The sequence below is a fragment of the Leptinotarsa decemlineata genome, unplaced genomic scaffold (genome assembly GCF_025532065.1).
Source record: "Leptinotarsa decemlineata unplaced genomic scaffold, Ldec_3_MD MMD2_tig00026314_RagTag_RagTag, whole genome shotgun sequence".
NCBI classification, from domain to species: Eukaryota; Metazoa; Arthropoda; class Insecta; order Coleoptera; family Chrysomelidae; genus Leptinotarsa; species Leptinotarsa decemlineata.
Window position 1 is genome coordinate 5,653,550 of NW_027412684.1, and position 22,259 is coordinate 5,675,808.

Below are 22,259 nucleotides of genomic sequence, written 5' to 3' on the forward strand. Positions count from 1 at the left end.
CACTAGATGAGAGAAGAAACACGCAATAACCTTAAAAGGTTAATGCTTGGGCAGGGATTGTAGGAAAGCATATCATTGGTCCTTTTTTCATTGAGGGCAGTTTGATTTGGCACTACTTCAAAATGATGTCATTCCAAGTTCAGCAAATTTATATCCTGATCCATGAAACTCTCAAGTTCCAGTAAATACGATATGGTTTCAGCAGGATGGAGCACCACTACATTAACAATTTGATTCCCTGGCAATACTACGATACAATATTTCCCAATCGATGGCTAGAGAGGCGAGGATCGCTTGAATGGTCAGCGCAATCACCTGATCTTTCATCATTAGATTTATTTTTATGGGAATATGTAAAGAGCAATGTGTACAAAACTTAACTGAACCTTCAGATCCGAATGACTTGAAAGATCGAATATCGCTTGCGATCAGGTCGGTCACGTCTGATATGTTAAATAATGTCAGAAGACAGTTTTATTCGATTAGGATGTTGCCAAGACGTTCGCGGTGAACATTTTGAACATCTACCTCGTTAACATCTATAGTTCTTTTTTGTATTCTACATTTCATTAAGTTTCGCTGTACATTTTAGTTTTTGAGTGTATTTTATCGAATCTCGATAACCCATGATTTTAATTCATTTCATCTCAATTTTTGCAATAAACTTGAAAGCGATAACATTGTTGAATAGAGAATAAAGAGACATTTCAAACGATATATCACAAACTTTTACTTCCCATTTGAAAAATTGGGGGTTGTACCTGTTATTCGAAGAGGGTTGAATATAGGTGTGGCATTTTTACGTTGATGAATGTTTTGGGATTTTTTTTAATATGTACACTAACCGAAATAATGAATTTATTCCATTTGGCTTTTACACACTGAATGCACTGAAATGCCATGTTTTTTTTGTAAAATAAATGTATCAAATCATCTCCTGAAAAAATACTGGTGATTTTGGATAAGAGATGTTGATATTCTGGAAAGTTTAGCAAGCCAACATTGAATATCTCTCAATGGTTTCGTACTGCATCCATTGGTGTCAATCCAGTCGCTGATTTCCAACTTGATTTGTCTAATCGATCTGTTAATTTCCGTGGTTCAAATCTTTATAACTGCAACGATGTTTTAATGATGTTCTGAAGTACCTAATTTTTTTTTTCATTCAAACAGTATTATTAAAAACTCCTTTATTTTGTTGTAACACATATCAGAATGTATAAATAAAATAGTTGAACTACACACAAGATAAACTTATATTCTATTTGGGAACTGCACATCAAAAAATGTCATTTCATCATTAAAGGTGGTAGTATATTATTTTATATCCACAAATTTTCAATTTCATTTCATATAGTCCATTCCTTATGACTGTTGTGACTTCCACTTCTGCAAAACTTTCGAAACTTCTTTGAGAACTTCATCTCTCTAGAAAAAAAATGTTGAATGAATGACTTCGATTATATTCTCAATTGACTATACCTTTGTGAAACAATATCTAACGAAGTTTTCTCCTATCGCCTTATTTTTTTCGCCAAAAAATACTGATGATGGTATACCCTGAAGACCAACATTCTTCGTCATCCATTTCGTAAACCTGAAATCCATGTACTGGTCCTTCTCTTTACTGAGATCAATTTTTGAAGCTGAAATGAAGGAAAATTAGTTTTTGTATTGATGGATATATCTACATGATTCTGTCCATATCTAATTTAGATCCATTCTACATATCATAATCATAAAATAGTGATCACATATCCATGAAGATAATTGAACAATTTTCACAAACCTCGGTAGAAATGAATGAGGAAGCTACCGAGAAAGCTTCAGTGTCAACGAAACCCGTCTAGAAATAAAAAATGTTTGTTTGAAGGTGATTGACAATGTTTCATGATGTATTCCATTAGTTCGGACTTCCATTGTCTGATATCATATAAAATGATGTGAAATTCCTGAAAGAACTATACAAAAAAAATTGAAAAAGAATAGCTGAAAATAACAATAATATTAAGGAAAAAAATCCTGAAATGGAATAACAGTGAAATGAAATTCAAGTAAAAATAGAACAAAAAATGAAAATTAAGAGATTCCAAGCCAAGTTAATTCACGACGTTTCGATTGTTAGTATCCACAATCGTCTTCGGGTGATGACTGGACTAATTCCTCCGAGAGATGACTATTTATGGGTCATCTGAGTACTTTCACTCATCTCTGCTTTCCTTTTCAACCTTCACCAGTTCAGCGGGAGATGACCGTTTGGCGGGAGTTGGCCATTTTTCGCTTGATTATTGGTTTCCATATGTTGCGTATCTCTACGCTAGCTTGGCTGAATACATTGTTGGCTTCTTTGTGTATGATCTCAGCTTGGGACCACTCGATGTTATGTTGATGGGTCCAAACATGCTCTGCTATTCCTGATTTGCTGGTTTCCTCTCGCTGTATGTGTTTCTTGTACTCGGCAATGCGAACTTTTAAAGGCCTCTCAGAATCACCGATATAGGATTTTCCGCACTCACAGGGTATTCGGTAAATGCAATTCTTGGAATCGCAGTCCACGTTTGGTGGCCTAGTTTTCGTGAGGCTGCTACGGTTACTGTTTCCGGATCTGAAGCAGGTTCTGATGTTGTACCTGGACCCAATTCTTCTCATTCTCTTCGATAATCCTCTGATGTAGAGAAGTGCAAGCGATGATTGTGATGGCTTCTTTGCCTTGCGAGGCTCCTGCTGCCTTTTAGCCAAAGTCTGTTCTACCATCGCTTTGGAGAAGCCATTCCAATGAAGATCATTTTTGATGATGTCTAGTTCCTTCCTGATACCTTCCTTCGTATCACATAGCCCGAAAGCACGGTCTGAAAGAGTCTTGATGATTTCTCTTTTAGTCGATTGATGGTGGTTGGATTCGTGGTTCAGATATTAGCCCGTGTGGGTGGGTTTTCGGTATACAGATGTTTCCCACTTAATGTCGCTCCTCTTCACCAATACGTCTAAGACTGACAATTCGTTGTGGACTTCCTTCTATATTGTGAAATTGATGGCAGGTCTTACGCTGTTGATGTGTTTCAGGATGGCGTCTAGGCGTCATAATATGGAATCATGGAAATACTGAACTAGACGCCTTCCTGATACACATAAACAGCGTAAGGCCTTCCATCACTTTCAAAATGGAGAAGGAAGTCAACAACGAATTGCCATTCTTAGATATATTGATGAATAGGACTGCCACTGAGTACCGAAAACCCACCCACACGGGACAATATCTGAACCACGAATCTAACCACCATCAATCGACTGGAAGAGGAATCATTAAGACTCTATTAGACCGTGCATTCGGGCTCTGTAATACGAAGGAAGGTCTCGAGAAGGGACTAGATATCATCAAAAATGATCTTCAACGGAATGGCTACTCCAAAACGATGATGGAACAGACTTTGGCTGAAAGACAGCAGGAGCCTCGCAAGGAAGAGAACCGTTACAACCAGTGCTTGCACTTTCCTACATCACAGGATTATCAGAAAGGAAATGAACAACATCAGAACCTGTTCAGATCCGGAAACACTATCCGTAGTAGAATCACGAAAACCAGGCCACCAAACGCGGACTGCGATTCCAAGAATTGCATTTACCGGATACCCTGTAAGTGCGGAAAATCCTATATCTGTGAAACTAAGAGACTATTGAGAGTATGCATTGCCGAGCACAAGAAACACACACAGCGAGAGAAAATCAGCAAACCAGCCGCATACATGTTGTCTGACAATGTATTCAGTCAAGCTAGCGTAGAGATACGCAACATATGAAAACCCATAATCAAGCAAAAAATGGCGAACTCTCACCAAACGGTCATCTCCCGCTTAACCGGTGAAGCGGAACAAGGAAAGCTGAGATAAGTGAAAGTACTCGAATAACCCATACATAGTCATTTTTTGGAGAAATTAGTCCAGTCATCACCCGAAGACGATTGTGTATACTAACAATCGAAACGTCGTGAAGTAACTTGGCTTGGAATGTCTTGATTTTTATTTTTTGTTGATTTGTTCTATTTTTACTTGTATTTCATTTCACTATTATTTCAATTCAGGTTTTTTTTTGCCGTACTGTAATTTTCAGCTATCCTTTCTCAATTTTTTATATTAGTTTTTTCAGGGCCAATGGAAGTCCGAACTTACGAAATTCAATAGGCATTCATAGGCATGAACTATAACATATGAACTAGAATACAAGGAATACAGGAGTCAGTCAGCACAAGGCAGGGTACGCTTTTCATGGTAAGGTGAGTTTACAAAATGTCGCTATCTTCCACTCAACCTAAAAATAATTAATTTTTCAAAAGTGTCGCAAGAATAATATTGGAACCCCAAAATTTATAAACTATGATGTAGGCAAGTAATTACTTATTATAGGTGTTTCTCAACAGATAGTAACATTTAGTATTGAATGAAATAGCAATAAATATTGGATTATATGATATATTCTTCCAAAAAGTTATTTTGATCAGAGACAGAGTGGTCGTTGGTCATAATTCCATAAATTATCACCTAGATAACAATGGAGCATAACAGCATTTTGAATAGGTCCAAAATTGTTTTTTTCTGTGATAGGGATCATTCAGATCGCCAACATTGTCGTTACAAATCTGTGACACTTTAATGATAGTTACAAGTGAGTTTGTGACAAGGAGGGAGAGAGACGGTAATAATATTTTCGAAATGAAAATGTTTCTTAAAATACTTTTTGGAAATCCAGAGATAGATTTTTTTTCTTATCAGTCTGAATCGTGAGTCTAGTACTCTTTTCTGCATGGCTGAAGTGAAGAATATAGTGATATTTTCGAGTGGCAGTAATAATTAATTTTTTTCCAGTTATTTATGTTGAATACTTCATTTCTATCAGGGTTCATCGTCCAGATGCAACATCTATCAGAAATATGAGAAGTGAGTCGAACGATAAAACTAAAACTGTCAGTTGATTTCACAAATTGTTTTGGTTTCTTGTGCTTCACATCATAACGAGAGTGATTCATTTTCATTTTTATTCATGTCTATAATGACTGCACTAAAAAAAATTATCCATACAAATTCACAACTTAACAACTCAAATCACAGCAAACCACAAAACAATCGTCGTGAGAAATTGTATTCTCATAATAGAACTCACCAAGAGGTGTCCAGTCAGCTAGAATGAAATAACCTCCATCGGGAATAACGGGCCTCATTCCCACATCCGCCAAGATTTCAGCAAGGTAGTCTCGCTTGGATTCCAACTCTCTCATGAGTGATTTGAAGTAACAATCATCTGAGTCAAAACGGTCCAATTCTTTCTCGAAAGCTATAGCAATAGATTCCTGCAACGTGATAACGTGTTACATAGTTAACGGCAGCTGTTCATCACGAGCTTTTAGGTCTTAACCTAAGCAGAATTTGAAAAGCTTAAATTTCACCATCAGGTATTTTTATCTGGTGTTACATTAAGTGAACCTCAATGGTAGAAATGAGACAAGGGAAGTGAAATAAAGGATACCCCACTAGATACACACGTATTTTCATAAATAATTTGTTATCACCCAAGTTTATGTACCTATAATAATATTCAATGTGGAATGACAAAGCAGAAGGGTATAGTTCCTCACCAATACTATGAATTTCAAATGGTAAAACTGTTTTTATCACATAGTGGCCTCAATTTAGAACCCAGTTTCCGTAATGATTCAAATTCCATCCATATGTTCAATATTCATCCAGCATTCAATAAATAACAATCGATACCAGTGAGCAAATGTAAAAGTTATGTATAACTAGTTTCAAATTATCAGTAAAAAAATCTTAAATTTTATAATTATAGCTGATGCTATTATTCAAAATATATACTATGAAATATTTATTATGAAATACCGATTGTTGAAATTCAAAAATTAGGTTTGACAACGGAAGCCTAACCAACCCAGCCACATTGAATCTTTGCAGGTTGCGGTGTAGAGTCGAATAGACCCACTTACTTTGGACCTAACCTAACCTAACCTAACTTATCCAACCCTGTGCGAATTCGAGACAGAAGAAATTGAAGAGGTATATTTCGAAACATCCATTGCTTCTTCGGCAATCTGGAGAGTGTTGAAATATGGAAAAGTGAAAACTGAACACTTCTATCCAGACGTTGGAGAATGGCGACCTAGCAGAAGCCTTCTAACAAAGTATCCAAGAAACTCCATAGCACAGGTAGAACATCCATGGCAGGAACTTGGATTCGATCCTGATGAAAATGTGATATTTGAGCTTTTTTCATCCATGTTTGCAAGTTTACACCTATTTCTGCTTTTCGGTAGGGGGTTATAAGCAAAAATCAGAAATGACGACACAAAAAATAGAAATAATTGTACTACTACTTCAACAAAAGTTTCAAGAAGAGACATGATATCATACCAGTCAGTTCGACTTTTGGTACTGAGGGAAAAAAGGAAACCAAAGTTCAGAACCAAAAACTGGTTGATTTCATAACGATGCTCTTCTTGAATTATGTTGAATGAAAGAACACTGGAAGGATACTGATTCATAGTTCATCATCATCAATGAACCCACACCATAATAATCAATCTCTACCATTGAGCCCGCGGATTTTTTTTTGCTCATCTGACTATCGCAAAAATTGACATTTTTTTAATTTTGTGTCCATTTGAAGAATTCAAAAAAACCTAGCTGACTACCCTCCCCTCCAATTCTTGCCCAACCAGAAAAATCTCTTTTCCATTCGATATTTTCGTCAGTCGATATAAAGCCTACATATACATTATGCTAGCAGAGAACAAGAGTTGGAAAAGTGAAGCTTGCTCAAATGTTTCTTCAATTAGAATCATAATGATATAATTCCTCATGAACTTGAAAAAAAAATGGTAAAAGACAGTTCATTGTATTTCTGAAGAGGAAGGCTAAATAGACAACATAATTGATCATATTGCCAATTGTACAAAAACGAATTATGCGAAGTGTAGCATAACTACTGAAGACCGACAATGAAAGTTACAGCATTCTGGAAATGACCTCTGACTTAACGTCTGACACTGTCAACTATCATTTACTTTATATGCTCCTTATCCCGAACAGATAGTACTGAATCTTCCTGTAGGAGAAAATTGTGAAAGCAGGTAGCTCTTGTTGGTTGAGGAATGGATGAAATAGAACTTCAGGTGCAGGCGTATACAGTCTCAGACCCAGAAACAGAGATATCAACCTGCCTAGAGACCTAAACGTTATTTCAAGAGAAAATCTACCCCGTATGTGTAAATTTTGACAGAAAACAATCTCACACATGAGTAAAAATATTTTTGGGTAGCTAAGATGCTTCGGGAGGACTTGGTTCTCAACTAGCAACGACCACTTTTCATTGTGAATAAAAGGTGACATAGAAGACTGGCATAGAATGAATCTAAAACATACACTGTTTCTGAACATCACAATTGCAATACTTTTCTCGACGCGCGTTTCATCAATCGAGTTGACCTCTTGAGGAAATGGAGTGCGCATATACAATTGTACATGGTCTGAACTGCTTGACAAACTGGCCTAGAATTTTGTTGAAGTTCATCTTTTGAACTCACTGAATTTTCGTGAAGTCTTACAAACTCTTCGAATTTTCCAGAAGCTTCTCCTCCAGGCACTTCGAATTTTCCAAAAGCTTCTCCTCCAGACTTACCGAATTTTTTTGAAGTTCATCTTTCAGCGATTTGGTGTTCTCATCGACTTTGCTCATTATTGAACTCAAATCACCACCAGAAACTTCGAATAAATATGTTTCATAATCTTCTCCTGATTCAGTCAAGTTATCCCACAGTCTCTTTTGGAGTACTGATTTCTTTCCAGAACAATCTAGCTCCCTCTCCTCCAATTCTTGCTTCAATTCGGCGACTTTCAAGTCCACTAGGCGCACTTTCCTCGAACACATTTTGTGCCTTATTATCTATTTTCTTCAAAACTGTATATGTCTACTTATTTTAATTGAGTTCGAAGAACACTTATCTACTTTCACACGGCATATTAGTCAGGGGCGGCTTCAGACTCGTTACAATATAATAATTAAAAAAAAACATATTCAAAATCCACACAAGTTTGTTTTATTGATTATTTGGAACCATTTGAAACCATTCATTTCCTGACTGAGTGGTTCAGGATACATTTCTTTGCAAGCATCTCTTTTTCTATCCAGTAGTTCTGAAATTAACTGCGGTTTTGTATCATACACCTCAATTTCATGTACATCCTCAAAAAGTGTTATATCAGGTGATTTAGCGAAGCATTTTAAGGAAACACGTTTCCCTATCCACCGGTTGGATGGAGAATTGAATTACCTGTTACAATCCCCGTTCGTTCAAGAAAGAAGTTGGTAGTGTTGTCTCGATGACGAGTGACACTAGTGTCTTTTTCACCAAAATGAACTAAAAATATCCTTTCAAAAGTTAAGAAGGGGTGTATTCACGTCCCCAGTGCATAGAAAATTAAAGTGTCAATGTTGATGTATGTTGCATGACACAAACCTGTATCGGGGTAATTCCGGTGTAGGTCGAGTTTTGATGAACCATTTGCAAGTTAACCATCAAATTTTCTGGAGAATAGGCCCATCCCGTCTTCCAACCGGTAATGCTGAACGTTTTCCCGGCTGATCCGATTGTTATCGTCCTGTCCCACATTCCAGGTAGAGAAGCTGAAAAGTCGTTAACTTTGAGTTATTGTGTAGGTGTTTTATGATCCTTATTGATACAAATTGTGAAAGAGTTTGCTGTAACTGAAAGAAGAATAGAATTTCTCACGTTTTGTGAAGCGGTGACGGATTGAGAGAATTTTAGTTGAATGTTTATAGCTTTCTCATTGAATTTTCCAAAACAGTTAAATGGAAGTACCAGAAATTTAAAACGAAACTATACTTTGGATATTTCTGAAACTGATGGAAACAAGGTGAGGTGGGGGAAGTATAGTTAGCAAAGTTCAACTTCAACTAGACTTCAAAAATCAGATGGTAACGCTAGGCTAATTTTTTTTGCTCCTAATATCCCCTATTTCCCTGTTTTTGAATATACAGTTGATTTTTTTGAACTTCAAAGACTTTTAACATCATGATCATGACTAACGCGCTTGCCTTTTCAAATAGAGAAAGCGCGTAACGGGCCAGCAAAATGACTGAACTTGTGTTTTTTATTATTTTTTATCAGGGCAATGATTTCACCATGATCATTTCCCATTTCGAAATTTCAAAATTGGATACATATTTTCTAAGTTATGAACCTCTACTATTAATTAGGCCGACAACTGAACACAAAAAAAGTATAATGAAAATAACAAACAGCAATAAAAGAACTGAAAGGGTTATATTTTTAGGAGTGATTAATTTTTGGAAAAGAAAGTTTTTGGCTTTCAACTACTTCATCTTGATACAAAAAAAAAGGGATGAGGGAATCTTTCAAAGAAAGGAAGGAAGTAATCAATTTGAAAATAAGTAACACTATACATGGATGTGTAGATCATGCAAAGAAGTAACTTTCAGACACAAACTGAAAGAAAGTACTCCTGAAACAGCTACTTTCATATAAACATTGAATTACACGAAAGAAAAAAATTCTTTCGAAACAAATACTTCTATATGAACACTGAATTATACAGAAGATACTTTTCTCTACCCAGTTTGTATTTCAAACATTTGTTGTGGGATAAAAATCAGATATCATTCACATGAGTTCTATTTTGAATGAATGGTAATAAATTGTACTTACATGGAACACTGTCACCCTCACCGGTATACACCGATGTTTCGCCTTAAGATGCTTGCCCCAAGGCTCTTCAGTACCAAATTGGATAAGATTATTGAAAATACACACAATTCATTCATGAATTACGATTTTTTAATATCACGGAATAAGCTTGATCTGCTTATGTCATCGATGACATCGTAATGACATTCATTTACCTATTTGATTCAATCCCTTTTTATTGTATCAAGATGGAGTAGTAGAAAGCCTAAAACTTTCTTTCTCAAAAAGCAATAAACTCTTTTTCAATAGATACAGAGCATATTGATCATGAACTGAATCACGTTAGAATGTTTGAGGTATAATAATAAATTCTAAAACAGATGATCAGATATTTTGAACGGTTTTCGGGTTTTGCCGTGGTCTTCTTTGGTTATAATTTCCAAACGTTTCGACTGCAACTGCGGCAGTCCCCTTCAGTGACGTGATTGAAGTATTCTTTTTGACATATCAACTGAAACTGAAGCTCCTATTTCGCCGTGTCATTTAAAGTGCTGATTTTTCGCTCACTTATTTCCAATAGAATAAAACCTTTTATGAATAAGTTGATGAAGTCGCCATGGGCAGTCCACTTAGCTCGGTAGTGGTGAATTTCTACATGGAAAAATTTCAAGATAGAGCCATTCAAATCTCAGAGAAACGACCAAAGCAGTAGTTGTGGTACGCGGATGACAAGTTCGTTGTTTGGAGTCATGGAAAAGAAGAACTTCAGAACTGCCAAAATTATGTGAATAGCTTTACCTAATAAATTGTAGAATTCAACATTTGCACATGATACAATAGCTTTCTCAAGCGTTTTAATACAAAATGCTTGAAAACGCTTGAGGAAGCTATACTAACAATATTAATAGAGAGTTCATCTAGCTATGAACCTATCGGATGAAAAGTGAGAAATGAAACTTTCTATTTTTTATACCACATTTATTTGTAACTATATATACTTATATAGTATATAGTATATATATAACTATATATACATATACTATAATAACATTACTGTAGTCCTATAAAGACATACAGTATGATTTATGATCGTTCGAAAATGTCCTTATACGACGAAACTGCCGTAACATTAGTTACGGTATGAAAACATAGGAAGTTCCATTTCTCATTTTTTATGATGGTATCAAATCACGTAGTAATGGCTACATCCATCAATTTATTATGCTACTGAATACATACATAATACAAACAGATCCTTATAATTGGTTGAAAACATATATAATATATTATTTTCAAGTAAACTCGATATGAATGAAGTTATGAATATATTACTCAAAAAATCAATGTACTTGTGATGCACTGTTTGGAAACTTTGGTGTAGTAATGATTATTACTGGAGTTATATTCCAACACTAAACCGTTATTTTTAACACCGCGACACGTGTTTCGATCACCAAGTGATCATCTTTAACAGGCTCATTTTCTTCTTGAAGATGATCTCTTGGTGATTGAAACAAGTGTCGAAGTGTTAGAATAACAGTTTGTTGAAAACTCCAGTAATATTTTTAAAGGAATCAATGTCCAAAATGTGAACAAATTTTTTTGAATGTTACAAAGATTTCACAATTTCCTGAACTTTCTAATGCCAATTTATCATAATCATTGATTATGATATGAATATGTATATATTTTAATGGACATCAGTTGAATTTCTTGTATTATATGGATGGCTACTTTGAAAACTGTCCAGTGGAAGCCTCACAATAAAGGTTCACTTGAACAACTGATCCACTAAACTATCGATGGACTTCGAAGCTTGAAATTTTTTTTTCAAAAATTACTTTTTACAAAACAATTTTTTTCTGGAAGGAGAAAAATATAATTTTTCCAATGGTTTCTCGTAGTGGGTATTTGTATCGGATGTCGTCTTATACATCTGATATAGTATCACCCTAATTAAAGTTTCGAATTAATTTACGAAACATTAAGTCTACGAGTTTGAACAAATTGATGAAAAATATGGATGAAAGAACATAAAACTTGTGAAAATGGAAACCATCAGAAAACCAGGATAGAATTGCATGATATTATTTTACTGTTAAATTTTCACAGGTGATGACTCTTTGGATAAGAAGAATGTTAAACGTATATGACAAAAATGATACAAGAATCAAATAATATATCCTCCATTTCATCTATGTGATGGAACCAAACAGGGTTGATTATTCCTAATAGTTTCTCAGAATCTATTCATTTCTGCTGTTTCGTGTGTACCGCAAAAAGCAAAATTTGTAGTTTACACCTTCCATCTTCTCCCAAAAAATTATTATTACGAATTTCTCCTGTGAAAAGTTATTCATTATAGTCAGCAAACAAAACTGATTTATACGGTTACATGAATTGTGCATATAAATTCCTGAAAAGTGTTGTTTCTGATCTTTGGTATAACGCTAACAATATGTCCAGGTACTTAGCTTTATATTTTCATAGTATACTCACCCATTCTGATATGTTTTTTGGGTTTATAGACTAACCATTCGTAGACTTCATCGGAAATGCAGAGTACGTTCCATTTTTTGCACAAATCGGCAATGTGAGTCATCTCTTCCTCGGTGAAAACTTTGCCAAGTGGATTGTTGGGACTGTTGAGAACGATAACTTTTGTCTTCTCGTTGAATAATCCTTCCAGTTCTTTCTTATCTAATACCCAGTCAGCTGACGTTGGTATTCTGCCTTGCACTTCTCTCTGAAATGATTTGAGATATTTCAAGGAAGTATACCGTTATGATATTCGCCTTCAAGTTGAGTTGATTCAGCTTTCAAAGAAATCATTTCATACGCAGTTACGAAGATACACTAGTTTGTGTCTGAATTAAAAGTATCTTCTATGAGAATCATTATTCAAGCAAGTAGTATATCAAACGACTATTTCCATATATTAGTTCGAAAATGTACTTTTAATTATCTTATCAAGGCATTTATGTGTGTAATATCGAGTTCTCATCTTTTCGAAGTTTTCATACATAACACAGAAAATATTGTAGTCGAGTTTATTTCACGTTCAAACAGTAACTCACACGAATCACATTGAATAAACTCGATACTTCAAAGAAGGACGATGACATCTCTCCTCACTGAGATTTCAACCTTTGGGAGATAAATGAGGCTCTCCAAGGCGGTCAGTTGCAAAGCCAAGCTCCGACATCTACCGCCTTCACTGCAAGGTTGAAAACTAGAGCACAAACACAACATATTTATGATTCAACAATAGACTTTTGACATAGATCTCATCAAAGGTGCTGGGCTGAATCACAAATGCTGCTGTCCTTAAGGATCGATCCTAAGTAGATGACAACGTCCCTTTTGGCGTCTTCGTAAGGGGATATGTCATCGCCCATATTTACTTAGGCTTGCCCTTTACAGACAGTTATGCCAAGCAGTGTATTTGTGGTTCTGCCTAGTACCACTGATGAGACCTATTTCGAAACAGAGATGTCTGTTGTTCAATCATGAATACGTTATGTTTGGGCTCCGGTTTTCATTCAATACTTCAACTGATTCAAACTGTCCGACTTGTCACTGGTGAATAGCTGATTCGATTACCATGAGCGTAGGTGAGAGTCACGGCGCGGCGAGACAAAACTACTATTGATGAATATTTTGTGTTCAACTTGCATACTAATTTGTTTGGATTTTTAATCATCAAATGAAGTGAATGATGGAATTGGCCGATGCTTGATAAGAATTCATAACGTATTTGAATGATACTTTATTGTGAGATTTTTCACTAGACAGTTTAAAAACCGCAAACAACCGTTGTAAACTGGGAATATCTGACAATAAAGTTTCATTTGAATTATTAAATGAACTCTATTTGGAACTGCCAACCTAGTTGATTCCGAAATTGAGTTGATCTATTGAAAACACTTTCCCAACACCAAAACAAAAAATTATGGTCTCCCGACGCGCGTTTTGCTAACCAAGTTAGCGTCCTTAGGAGATCATTATGACTAAATTTTATTACCAAGTTAGTGTTTCTTTATCTTTGTAGTCTGAATACTACCTGTAAGTATCACCTAACTACACCAGTTAATATTATATAACTACTACCTGATATTGATCCTATGCTAAACTACCTGTTTTCTATACCTTTAATTTGTTATGTGTTTCCTCTATGTTAGTGATTTCTAATATTTATCGGTTTTTCATTTAGAATTATTATGTATAAGACTAAACAAGACTGTTCGGAATAGAACCTTTGTCGCTATTCATAGAACTCATTTGGCACTTTCCGATTTCCAAACTTTCGAAGGCATCTAGAAATCGGTTGTCATCTACCGGTCTCAACAACATAGCAACAGCAAACGCAGCATCAATACGCGTTGCAAAATCGTAATAATCAGTCATCGAGTATTAATCCAGGATGTATAAACAATATATGAAGAAGCTACCCACCCGCTACAGCGAAACGTCAGGAAGAAATCCCAAAAAGTTCACGGCCTTCGAACCCGAAAATTAGTGACACTTACCACCCGTTGTTGAATATTATTACCACCCAAATTCAAGGAATATAGATTTCACCGCGGATTTTTATGTAATATAATTTCTTCAAATAATTTGGTGAATAAGTTTATCGAAATCACACTGAACCTGATGAAGTATATCAAAACATTTGAAGTATATTTTAATTTGTTTAGGAAAGTTTACTACTACAATTTTGAAACACAAATAATGATACAGATTTATATTCGACGATGATTTCAAGTGATAAAAATTTAAATATTCCAGTTACATTTTAATGATTTTATTACTGTCAACAAAGGAGAAACGTAAATATTTCTCAGTCAGGTTAAGAACCAATAATACACAATCATTCTGATTGATGAAAATGATAAACTTTGTATCTTTACCAGTATACAACGTTTTTCCCAACTAGGGTACCAAACTTCAGAGGGTGATTCTTTAGGTTATTTTAAGAAAATGAGTTCCTATGAACATATGTCCGGAGTTGCTTCGTTTCTAAGATATAGGGGTGTTGAAGTTTAAAAAAAAGGTCATATGTTACATTACATGCAAGATTATGTGAAACTGGGAGTTTTGATAATAATGCAGGTGGTGAAAGACCAGAAACTGAAATTATGCCTGAACTAGAAGAAACTATAATTGATGCTTCATAATGCTTACAATGATGCTTGTCTTTGGTCTAAGATGAAAACAGAGGTTGCATCTTTTGATGCAACCAACTGATCTTCAGCATTTCCCGTTTCAGTAACTGTTCACACTTTTATTGTATCATTCTTGGAATAAATACCTATTATTATTATTTTTTCGCCGTAGTGTGCGCTGGTCAGGCCCTATCCCCCGAAGGTCCGATACATTCGGGAGGGCGCGCCAGCATAATCAACCAATGACCACTCCCCACACCGTGGGGTAAGTGATTATTGGGTCCGAGAATCATGTGCCCTGAGCAAACGCAGTGAGCCAAGAATGACAGCCTTCTGCATCTGTGCGGCTAAGATTTCTGCCTTAGTGCGGCAAGCCGGTATGATTTTGAGATTCGAGAGTAGAGAAGACATCATTCCACCAAGGACTCCAACAATCAGAACAACCATCTTGACAGAGTGATCTGGATAGAGTCTGCGGAGTTCGAAGAGAAAATCTCGATATTTTATCCGTTTTTCCTCCTCTTTTCTGACGATATTCGTCTCGCCAGGAGCTGAAAACTCCACGACAAATATCGTTTTGGTCTGGTGGTCGAGAAGAACTACATCAGGCTTATTAGCTTGTATGAGCCTGAGGGTGGGAAACGAATAGTTTCAATAAATTCGGCACTTCTCGTTCCCCACAACGGATTCAATATCCCCCGAAGCGTAGGGCAACACCGGTGTCTCGTCAATACCGTAAGAGTGCCGTATATGGTAATATAGCACTCTTAGGGCCGCGTTATGTCGATGGATATAGGCCGAGACCGCATATGCTGGACATGCTGATAGCAAGTGCATTAGGGTGCATTATTATTATTATTATTATTATTATTATTGTTGTTGTCAAACAAATCCCCCAAATAGTACCAGGAAGACTGCACTGCAGCTGGAAGGCAGCCCAAAAACCGTATGGACAGTTCTAAAAAGAAACTTCCCCAGCGTATTTAAGCTCTACTGCCTCGGGATTTCGTCTCAAGATTAATGTTTTGCAGGTGGCTGATTCATACGATGCAATATAATAATAATTTTCAACCAAATATTTTTTTACGGACGGAACAAATTTTTCACGGGATGCAATCATGAACTTTCTCAATGAATGACAATCACAATCACAATGACCATTTTTGGGCCGACAAAAATCCCCACGTTATTAGAGAAAGTCATTTTCAGCAACAATTTTGGCTGAACGTTTGAGTAGGAATGATTCATGACTACCTGATTGGCCAATTTTTTCTACCAGCATGAATCCTGAATGGACTTTTTGCGACATAGTTTACCCATTTTGTTAAAAGAAGTGCCGGTACTTGTAAGAGGCAATATGTGGTGTTCTCGCTCTTCAGCATCTCGACATCACCTACCTTAATCGCTGGATTGGACGTGCAGGACCTCAAAATTGGCCAACTCGCAATCCTGTAATGGATCCTCTAGATTTTTGTGCATGGGGTCATCTGAAGCCTCGCGTTTGTAAAACTCCTGTACTAGATGTGAATGAATTTAGGAATCGAATAATTGACAATTGCAATGTCATAAGAAATACTCCAGGTATTTTTGAACGTATCAGATAATCAATGACAAATCGACTGCCGTCGTGTATTTTATCAAAAGGTGGACATTTGGCTAATTTACTTCAGGGTCGAAATTTTTATTCACTCTTGGTTTTTATTTTATATTGTCCATGGTTAGATTTTAGAAGTGATTTTTTTTGTCGAAGAAACGAAACTGCTAATGAAAAAAACACAAACGACAGAAAAGTTATTTTCTTCAGTTGCTCAATCAAAAAAAAAGGTAAAAAACTATAAAAAAAAGTCAGTGGCTTTCTGTTTTTTCTCAATATTAGCTGTGTTAGCTGTGGTGCCCATTGGGACCTGAATGATTTCAATCTAGTTCGGGCTGAATTAGCGCCTAATAACTTCAAATAACTCTGGCAAATTTCAACAATCGGTGTCACGATATTTATGATATTTTATAAATACTGTTTTTTTCAAACTTCAACGTCCTGTATCGCAGAAACAAAGCAATTCCGGACATATGTCTATAGGAACTTTTTTTCTCAACACGACCCAACGAAGACCCACTGAAGTTCCGTACCGTAGTTAGGAAACACCCTGTATACGAGTAGGAATGTGACACTTTATAAAATCAGTATTTTCTTCCACAAATTTTTCTGTTACAAATGAATGTGTATTCCTACATGACCGACAACAAGTTTTAGGAATATTTTGTTTACAACTCGAATTATGATCTGGCACAATTTCTCGAACATTAATGCCACGAGTACATAATTTTATATGAAATATCGTGTTAATTTATAGGGTATAACACATAAGTAAGTGTCTGATGAGTAAGATCAGGGACTCAGCTTGGTTTATGCTTTATGTTATTATCAGCTGCCAGAAAAATGTCAAGGTGAATAATTTTGAACTTGAAAGTAACGAAACAGAAATATCGAATAATCGCGATCTTTGAATCTGGGAGTGAGGAACAAGGAATGTTCAGTGTTCAGTTTATGTTCACACGAATTCTTGAATAAATATACAGGCTGGTCAAAGGAAATCTCCCTCAACATTTCAGTGGCAGGCAAGAAATCCCTGTATTGAAAAATTTTTTGAAGTCAATTCAATTTTTCGAGATTGAATATTTGTTATAATATCTCATTATTACAGATTGTCTTGTCAGATTTCACAAAAAACTATTGTCTTTCAATTTCTTTACTTTGAAAAGTGACGTTAAAAGTGAATGAAGGAAGGCATATTGTGAATAATTGACTGATCTCATCTGAAGCAGATATAAGTCTATAAATTTGAAAATGATTCCTTATAATAGTCATCGAAATAATAAAAAAAACAATAATATCATTTAACTATTTCACTTCGTTGTTATCAACCAAAGCAGATCAATTATGCAGATGAATTTAAGCTGTTTATGTAAGATTGACAGCACAACGGATTTTCTTTCTCTAGGTTGTTGCCATTTCAATTTGTCATTGTATCCACAATCATTATTATTATTTCCTCAATATTAAAATTTAGTAGTAGACATAGGTGGAAGGACTAATTTTTAATATAAATTATCAACATATTTTGTATAGTAATGTGAGATATTTATGATGGAAGAATTCGTTTATGGAAAATGTACTACCATACTCTAACCTATCACACTAATAATGAAAAGTGATTTGAAAACTGATAAAGATTGAATCTCACCATTCTCAATGGGATGCATCTCGTTTTTCCTCCAGCATACTGGACAATGGGTTCACAGCAATCGAAGAATGGCTCTATCAAAATTACTTCATCGCCAATGTCGACGTGTCCCATAATTGCACAAAATAACGCTTCATAAGCACCTGTTGTTGTTATCACTTCTGTGTTGGGATTGATTTCTCTTCCTAACATTTTTGTATACAATTTAGCTAACGCCGATACTAGTCTAGGATGTCCCTACAAAAACCAATCAGGAATCGGTGACACCTCTATCAGGTTGTTGAGGGCACTTACGTATCCACGAGTATACTGGTGGATCATATAATTTTCTCCTCCTGAAACTTCACTTAAAGTTTGCATGATGTATTTTGGTGGTGGAAAGTCTGGAAATCCCTGTCCTAAATTTATTGGTTTATAATCGGCTGCCAATTGGGCATATTCGTTCCTATAACGAGAAAATACCAGACAATTTTACATTTTTGAAGTTACATTATTGATAATACTTCAAATTGAAAGGGAATTTCACACATGAAGATGGAGGAGTAAAAAACTAACATTTTTTTTTCTATTAATACTTCTCTTTCAATGTAAGTAAAGTGATTTCACATTTCGAAAATATTGTTCATATTGAATGTTACTGGAGTATGTACTCTGCTGGTTCATTATTTTCCAAGCAGAGGCGACACACACATTGTCTTCTGAGTGTCGGCATATGATGATTCAAATGACAGTGACCTGTGAGAAGGCCTGTTAGATATCGTAATTCATTTCTACTATAGTCCAACAACTGTTTGGTATCACGCTTCAAAGGATGAATAAACGCCCAAGTCCATTACTTAGTGATTTAGTAAATTGATTACAACATCAGAACAGTTTCAGATTGGAAATTTCAAACGAACACATGGAAATAACAAAACTATATCATCATTATATATCAAAAAACCTGAAATCAAAACTGAAAATGTATGAATATACTAGAAAGCAGATCTGTAATATCTGTAGACACCAGAATCGAATATGTTCATGGAACAGATACAGTTTTTTATACACTTCAAGGTTAAAATTGCAAAATGTATAGATGGCATGATATACAACCATCTCAAAATTGGTCGGTAGTTTATGAAATCCTACAATGAAATAAGTGAATCGAAATTCTTACAGACACCAAGTGGCAACCTAAGATTGATATCGAAACTGTTCTGAAAATGTTTGTTTGAAGGTGATTGACAATGTTTCATGATGAATTTCACTAGTTCGGACTTTCATTGTCTAATATATAAAATGATTTGAAATCCCTGAAACAACTAAAAGAATAATTAAAAATGAATAGCTGAAAATAACAATTATATTAAGCAAAATAAACCTGAAATGAAATAATAGTGAAATAAACTACATGTAAAAATATAACAATTGAATGAATTAAAACAAAATAAAAATGAAGGAATGAAAAAATTAAATAAAAATAAAAAGTGTAGAGATTCCAAGTCACGTTATTTCACGACATTTCGATTGCTAGTATCTACAATCGTCTTCGGGTGATGACTGGACTGATTCCTCCGAGAGATGACTATTTTCCGCTTCACTGGTTCCGTTGGAGATGACCGTTTTGGCAGGAGTTGGCCATTTGTCTCTTGATGATAGGTTTCCATATGTTGCGTATTTCTACGCTGGCCTGGCTGAATACGTTGTTGGACAACATGTATGCGGCTTCCTTGAATTTTCTCCTAAACCAATGTTCCTCTATGTGCAAGATCTCAGCTTGGGACCACTCGATGTTGTGTTGATGGGACCAAACATGGTCTGCTATTCCTGATTTGCTGGTTTCCCCTCGCTGTGTGTGCTTCTTGTGCTCGACAATGCGAACATCCAATGGCCTCTTAGTTTCACCAATATAGAATTTTCCGCACTCACATGTTATCCGGTAAAAGCAATTCTTGGAATCGCAGTCCGCGTTTGGTGGCCTGTTTTTCGTGAGGCTGATACGGATAGTGTTACCGGATCTGAAACAGGTTCTGATGTTGTATTTGGAACCAATTTTTCTTATCCTCTCCGATAATCCTCTGATGTAGGGAAGTGCAAGCACTGGTTGTGATGGCTTCTCTTCCTTGCGAGGCTCCTACTGTCTTATAGCCAAAGTATTTTCTACCATCGCTTTGGAGTAGCCATCCCGTTGAAGACCATTTTTGATGATGTCTAGTTTCTTCTCGAGACCTTCCTTCGTATTACAGAGCCCGCCAAAACGGTCATCTCCAACGGAACCAGTGATTCCTCTCGGAGGAATCACTCCAGTCATCACCCGAAGACGATTGTAGATACTAACAATCGAAACGTCGTGAACTAACGTGACTTGGAATCTCTTCACTTTTTATTTTTATTTAATTTTTTCATTCCTTAAGTTTTATTTTGTTTTTATTTATTCAATTGTTATATTTTTACTTGTAGTTTATTTCACTATTATTTCATTTCATGTTCATTTTGCTTAATATAATTGTTATTTTCAGCTATTCATTTTTAATTATTCTTTTGGTTGTTTCAGGGATTTCAAATTATTTTATATATTAGACAATGGAAGTCCGAACTAGTGAAATTGTTCTGAAAATGCCGTGAAAAACTAAAGAAGCTACAGAATATGAATAAATTGAGTCTATAATGAAAGCCAAGACACGCAAAAATCGCAGGCAACAAATACATTGCCTTTGATCAACTCACCGTATGTGAACGCCCAAACAGCCCTGAAACTACAAGAATCATCGGTATGGAATGTTATTACAAAAAGGAGTCGATTAGAAATATAAAGAATACTGGCACAGTATACAGAAAAACACTTCTTTGAAGGGATCGTCTAATCTAGAAACTGAAGAACTACTTCAACAAAGCAGGAAACGGATCAGAGTGTTTACAGGGATTCTTCGCATCGTCACTCTCGTCAGTCTTCAAATATGCCCACTGAATATATGTGAAGATTTCCATCCTTATACAAAGAATTGGGATAATTTTGGACATGTGGTTGGCTAGTACCAGATGGAGCGATGACAAATTTGTTGTTTGTCGTTCACTTCAGCTTGGTTAGAGGAATGATATTCTGGAAGGAATTCGATTTTTAATTATGGAATATCATCAACTTCAGGTTGATGATGGCCACTATATTGCACTGACGAGAAGCCAAATAGCCCGAAACTGGTCTGCAAGTGTGCGCGTTTCTATAATTGAAAATCGATTTCAGCAATTGTATCGCCAACAGCATATGCAGGAAATACTTTTATGGAGATTCCTGCACTGACACCTGTTGAATATAATCCAACGCCCTTCGTGATATTTGTCAGGGAAATAGTTGTTTTCTGATAGGTATCAGTCCATTAACCTACATTGTAGGTAATTCGAGCCTTAACAAATCGTTCTTTTTGTTGATTTGAATCAAAACCATGTTCAAGAAAATATGACGAGCATCTAACGAAACTAGTACAGGAGTGAAACTGGAACTGAAACATAGAAAGAATCTAAAACAAGCACTGGAATGTACATCGAGGAGATTATTGCACTTCTGGTGATTGAGAAAAGTGTTTGTTTTAGATTTAGTACAGAAAACAATATTATTGAAATTTGCGTCGTGGGAAAATGAAAGACAAAAGAAGTTAGCAGAGTAGGTATATTGGAAAAAAGAGCATTCCTGGTAGAAACTCTCTTTAGAGGTCGTTAGGACTATGTAGTGGATCAATTTGGTAAATAAAGAATATATAGTGGACACATATAAAATATTTCATCAGGTTTTCAATATTCTTCATGACCTCATGGAAGTAATGAACACGAGTTGGATCAATTAAAGCAATTCGCAGCAAAATGTCAATATCTATATTATGTATAACGTCACTCACCACACACTCTCTCCAGTGCCTGCATATCTTTGCGGCAGAACAAATTTCTTTTCTATCCTTTCTCGTTCCGAAAATCTGACTTGACTTGTTGATAAACTTCTTGCACAAACCGCAAGCGCATTGTTCACCTGGAACAACTTTATTGTGGAATTCGACAGGAGTTTTGAAACCGCCATCTGGAAATTAAAGTTCACTCGAGGAAGTCTACAACTGAAAAGGAACTACTGTGCCTTTGTTGGATTTAACAGAT

The 22,259-nt window shown here is 35.7% G+C and overlaps 2 protein-coding genes across 3 annotated transcripts in view; one reads left to right on the forward strand and one right to left on the reverse strand.

Moving 5' to 3' along the window:
* Positions 1-22,259, forward strand: part of LOC111504605 (uncharacterized) — a 346,996-nt gene that overhangs the window by 89,042 nt on the left and 235,695 nt on the right. The gene's annotated exons all lie outside the window — the stretch shown is intronic.
* Positions 1,176-22,254, reverse strand: LOC111504604 (kynurenine aminotransferase). The gene is made up of 8 exons (XM_023159244.2): positions 22,010-22,254; positions 18,432-18,582; positions 18,138-18,374; positions 12,230-12,476; positions 8,522-8,688; positions 5,155-5,341; positions 1,483-1,646; positions 1,176-1,428 (listed from the first exon to the last, which is right to left on the reverse strand). The coding sequence occupies exons 1-8, from the start codon at positions 22,183-22,185 to the stop codon at positions 1,366-1,368; spliced, it is 1,392 nt and encodes a 463-aa protein (XP_023015012.2). The 5' UTR covers positions 22,186-22,254; the 3' UTR covers positions 1,176-1,365.

Bases quoted from the DNA above. Each gene is read 5' to 3' on its own strand.
- LOC111504604 (XM_023159244.2), bottom strand. From the start codon at position 22,185: ATGGCGGTTTCAAAACTCCTGTCGAATTCCACAATAAAGTTGTTCCAG. The intron at 12,477-18,137 runs GTGAGATTCAAT...AAATCATTTCAG, and splicing joins GATGCATCCCATTGAGAATG to AGAGAAGTGCAAGGCAGAAT. The intron at 8,689-12,229 runs GTGAGTATACTA...ACGACTTTTCAG, and splicing joins CAAAAAACATATCAGAATGG to CTTCTCTACCTGGAATGTGG.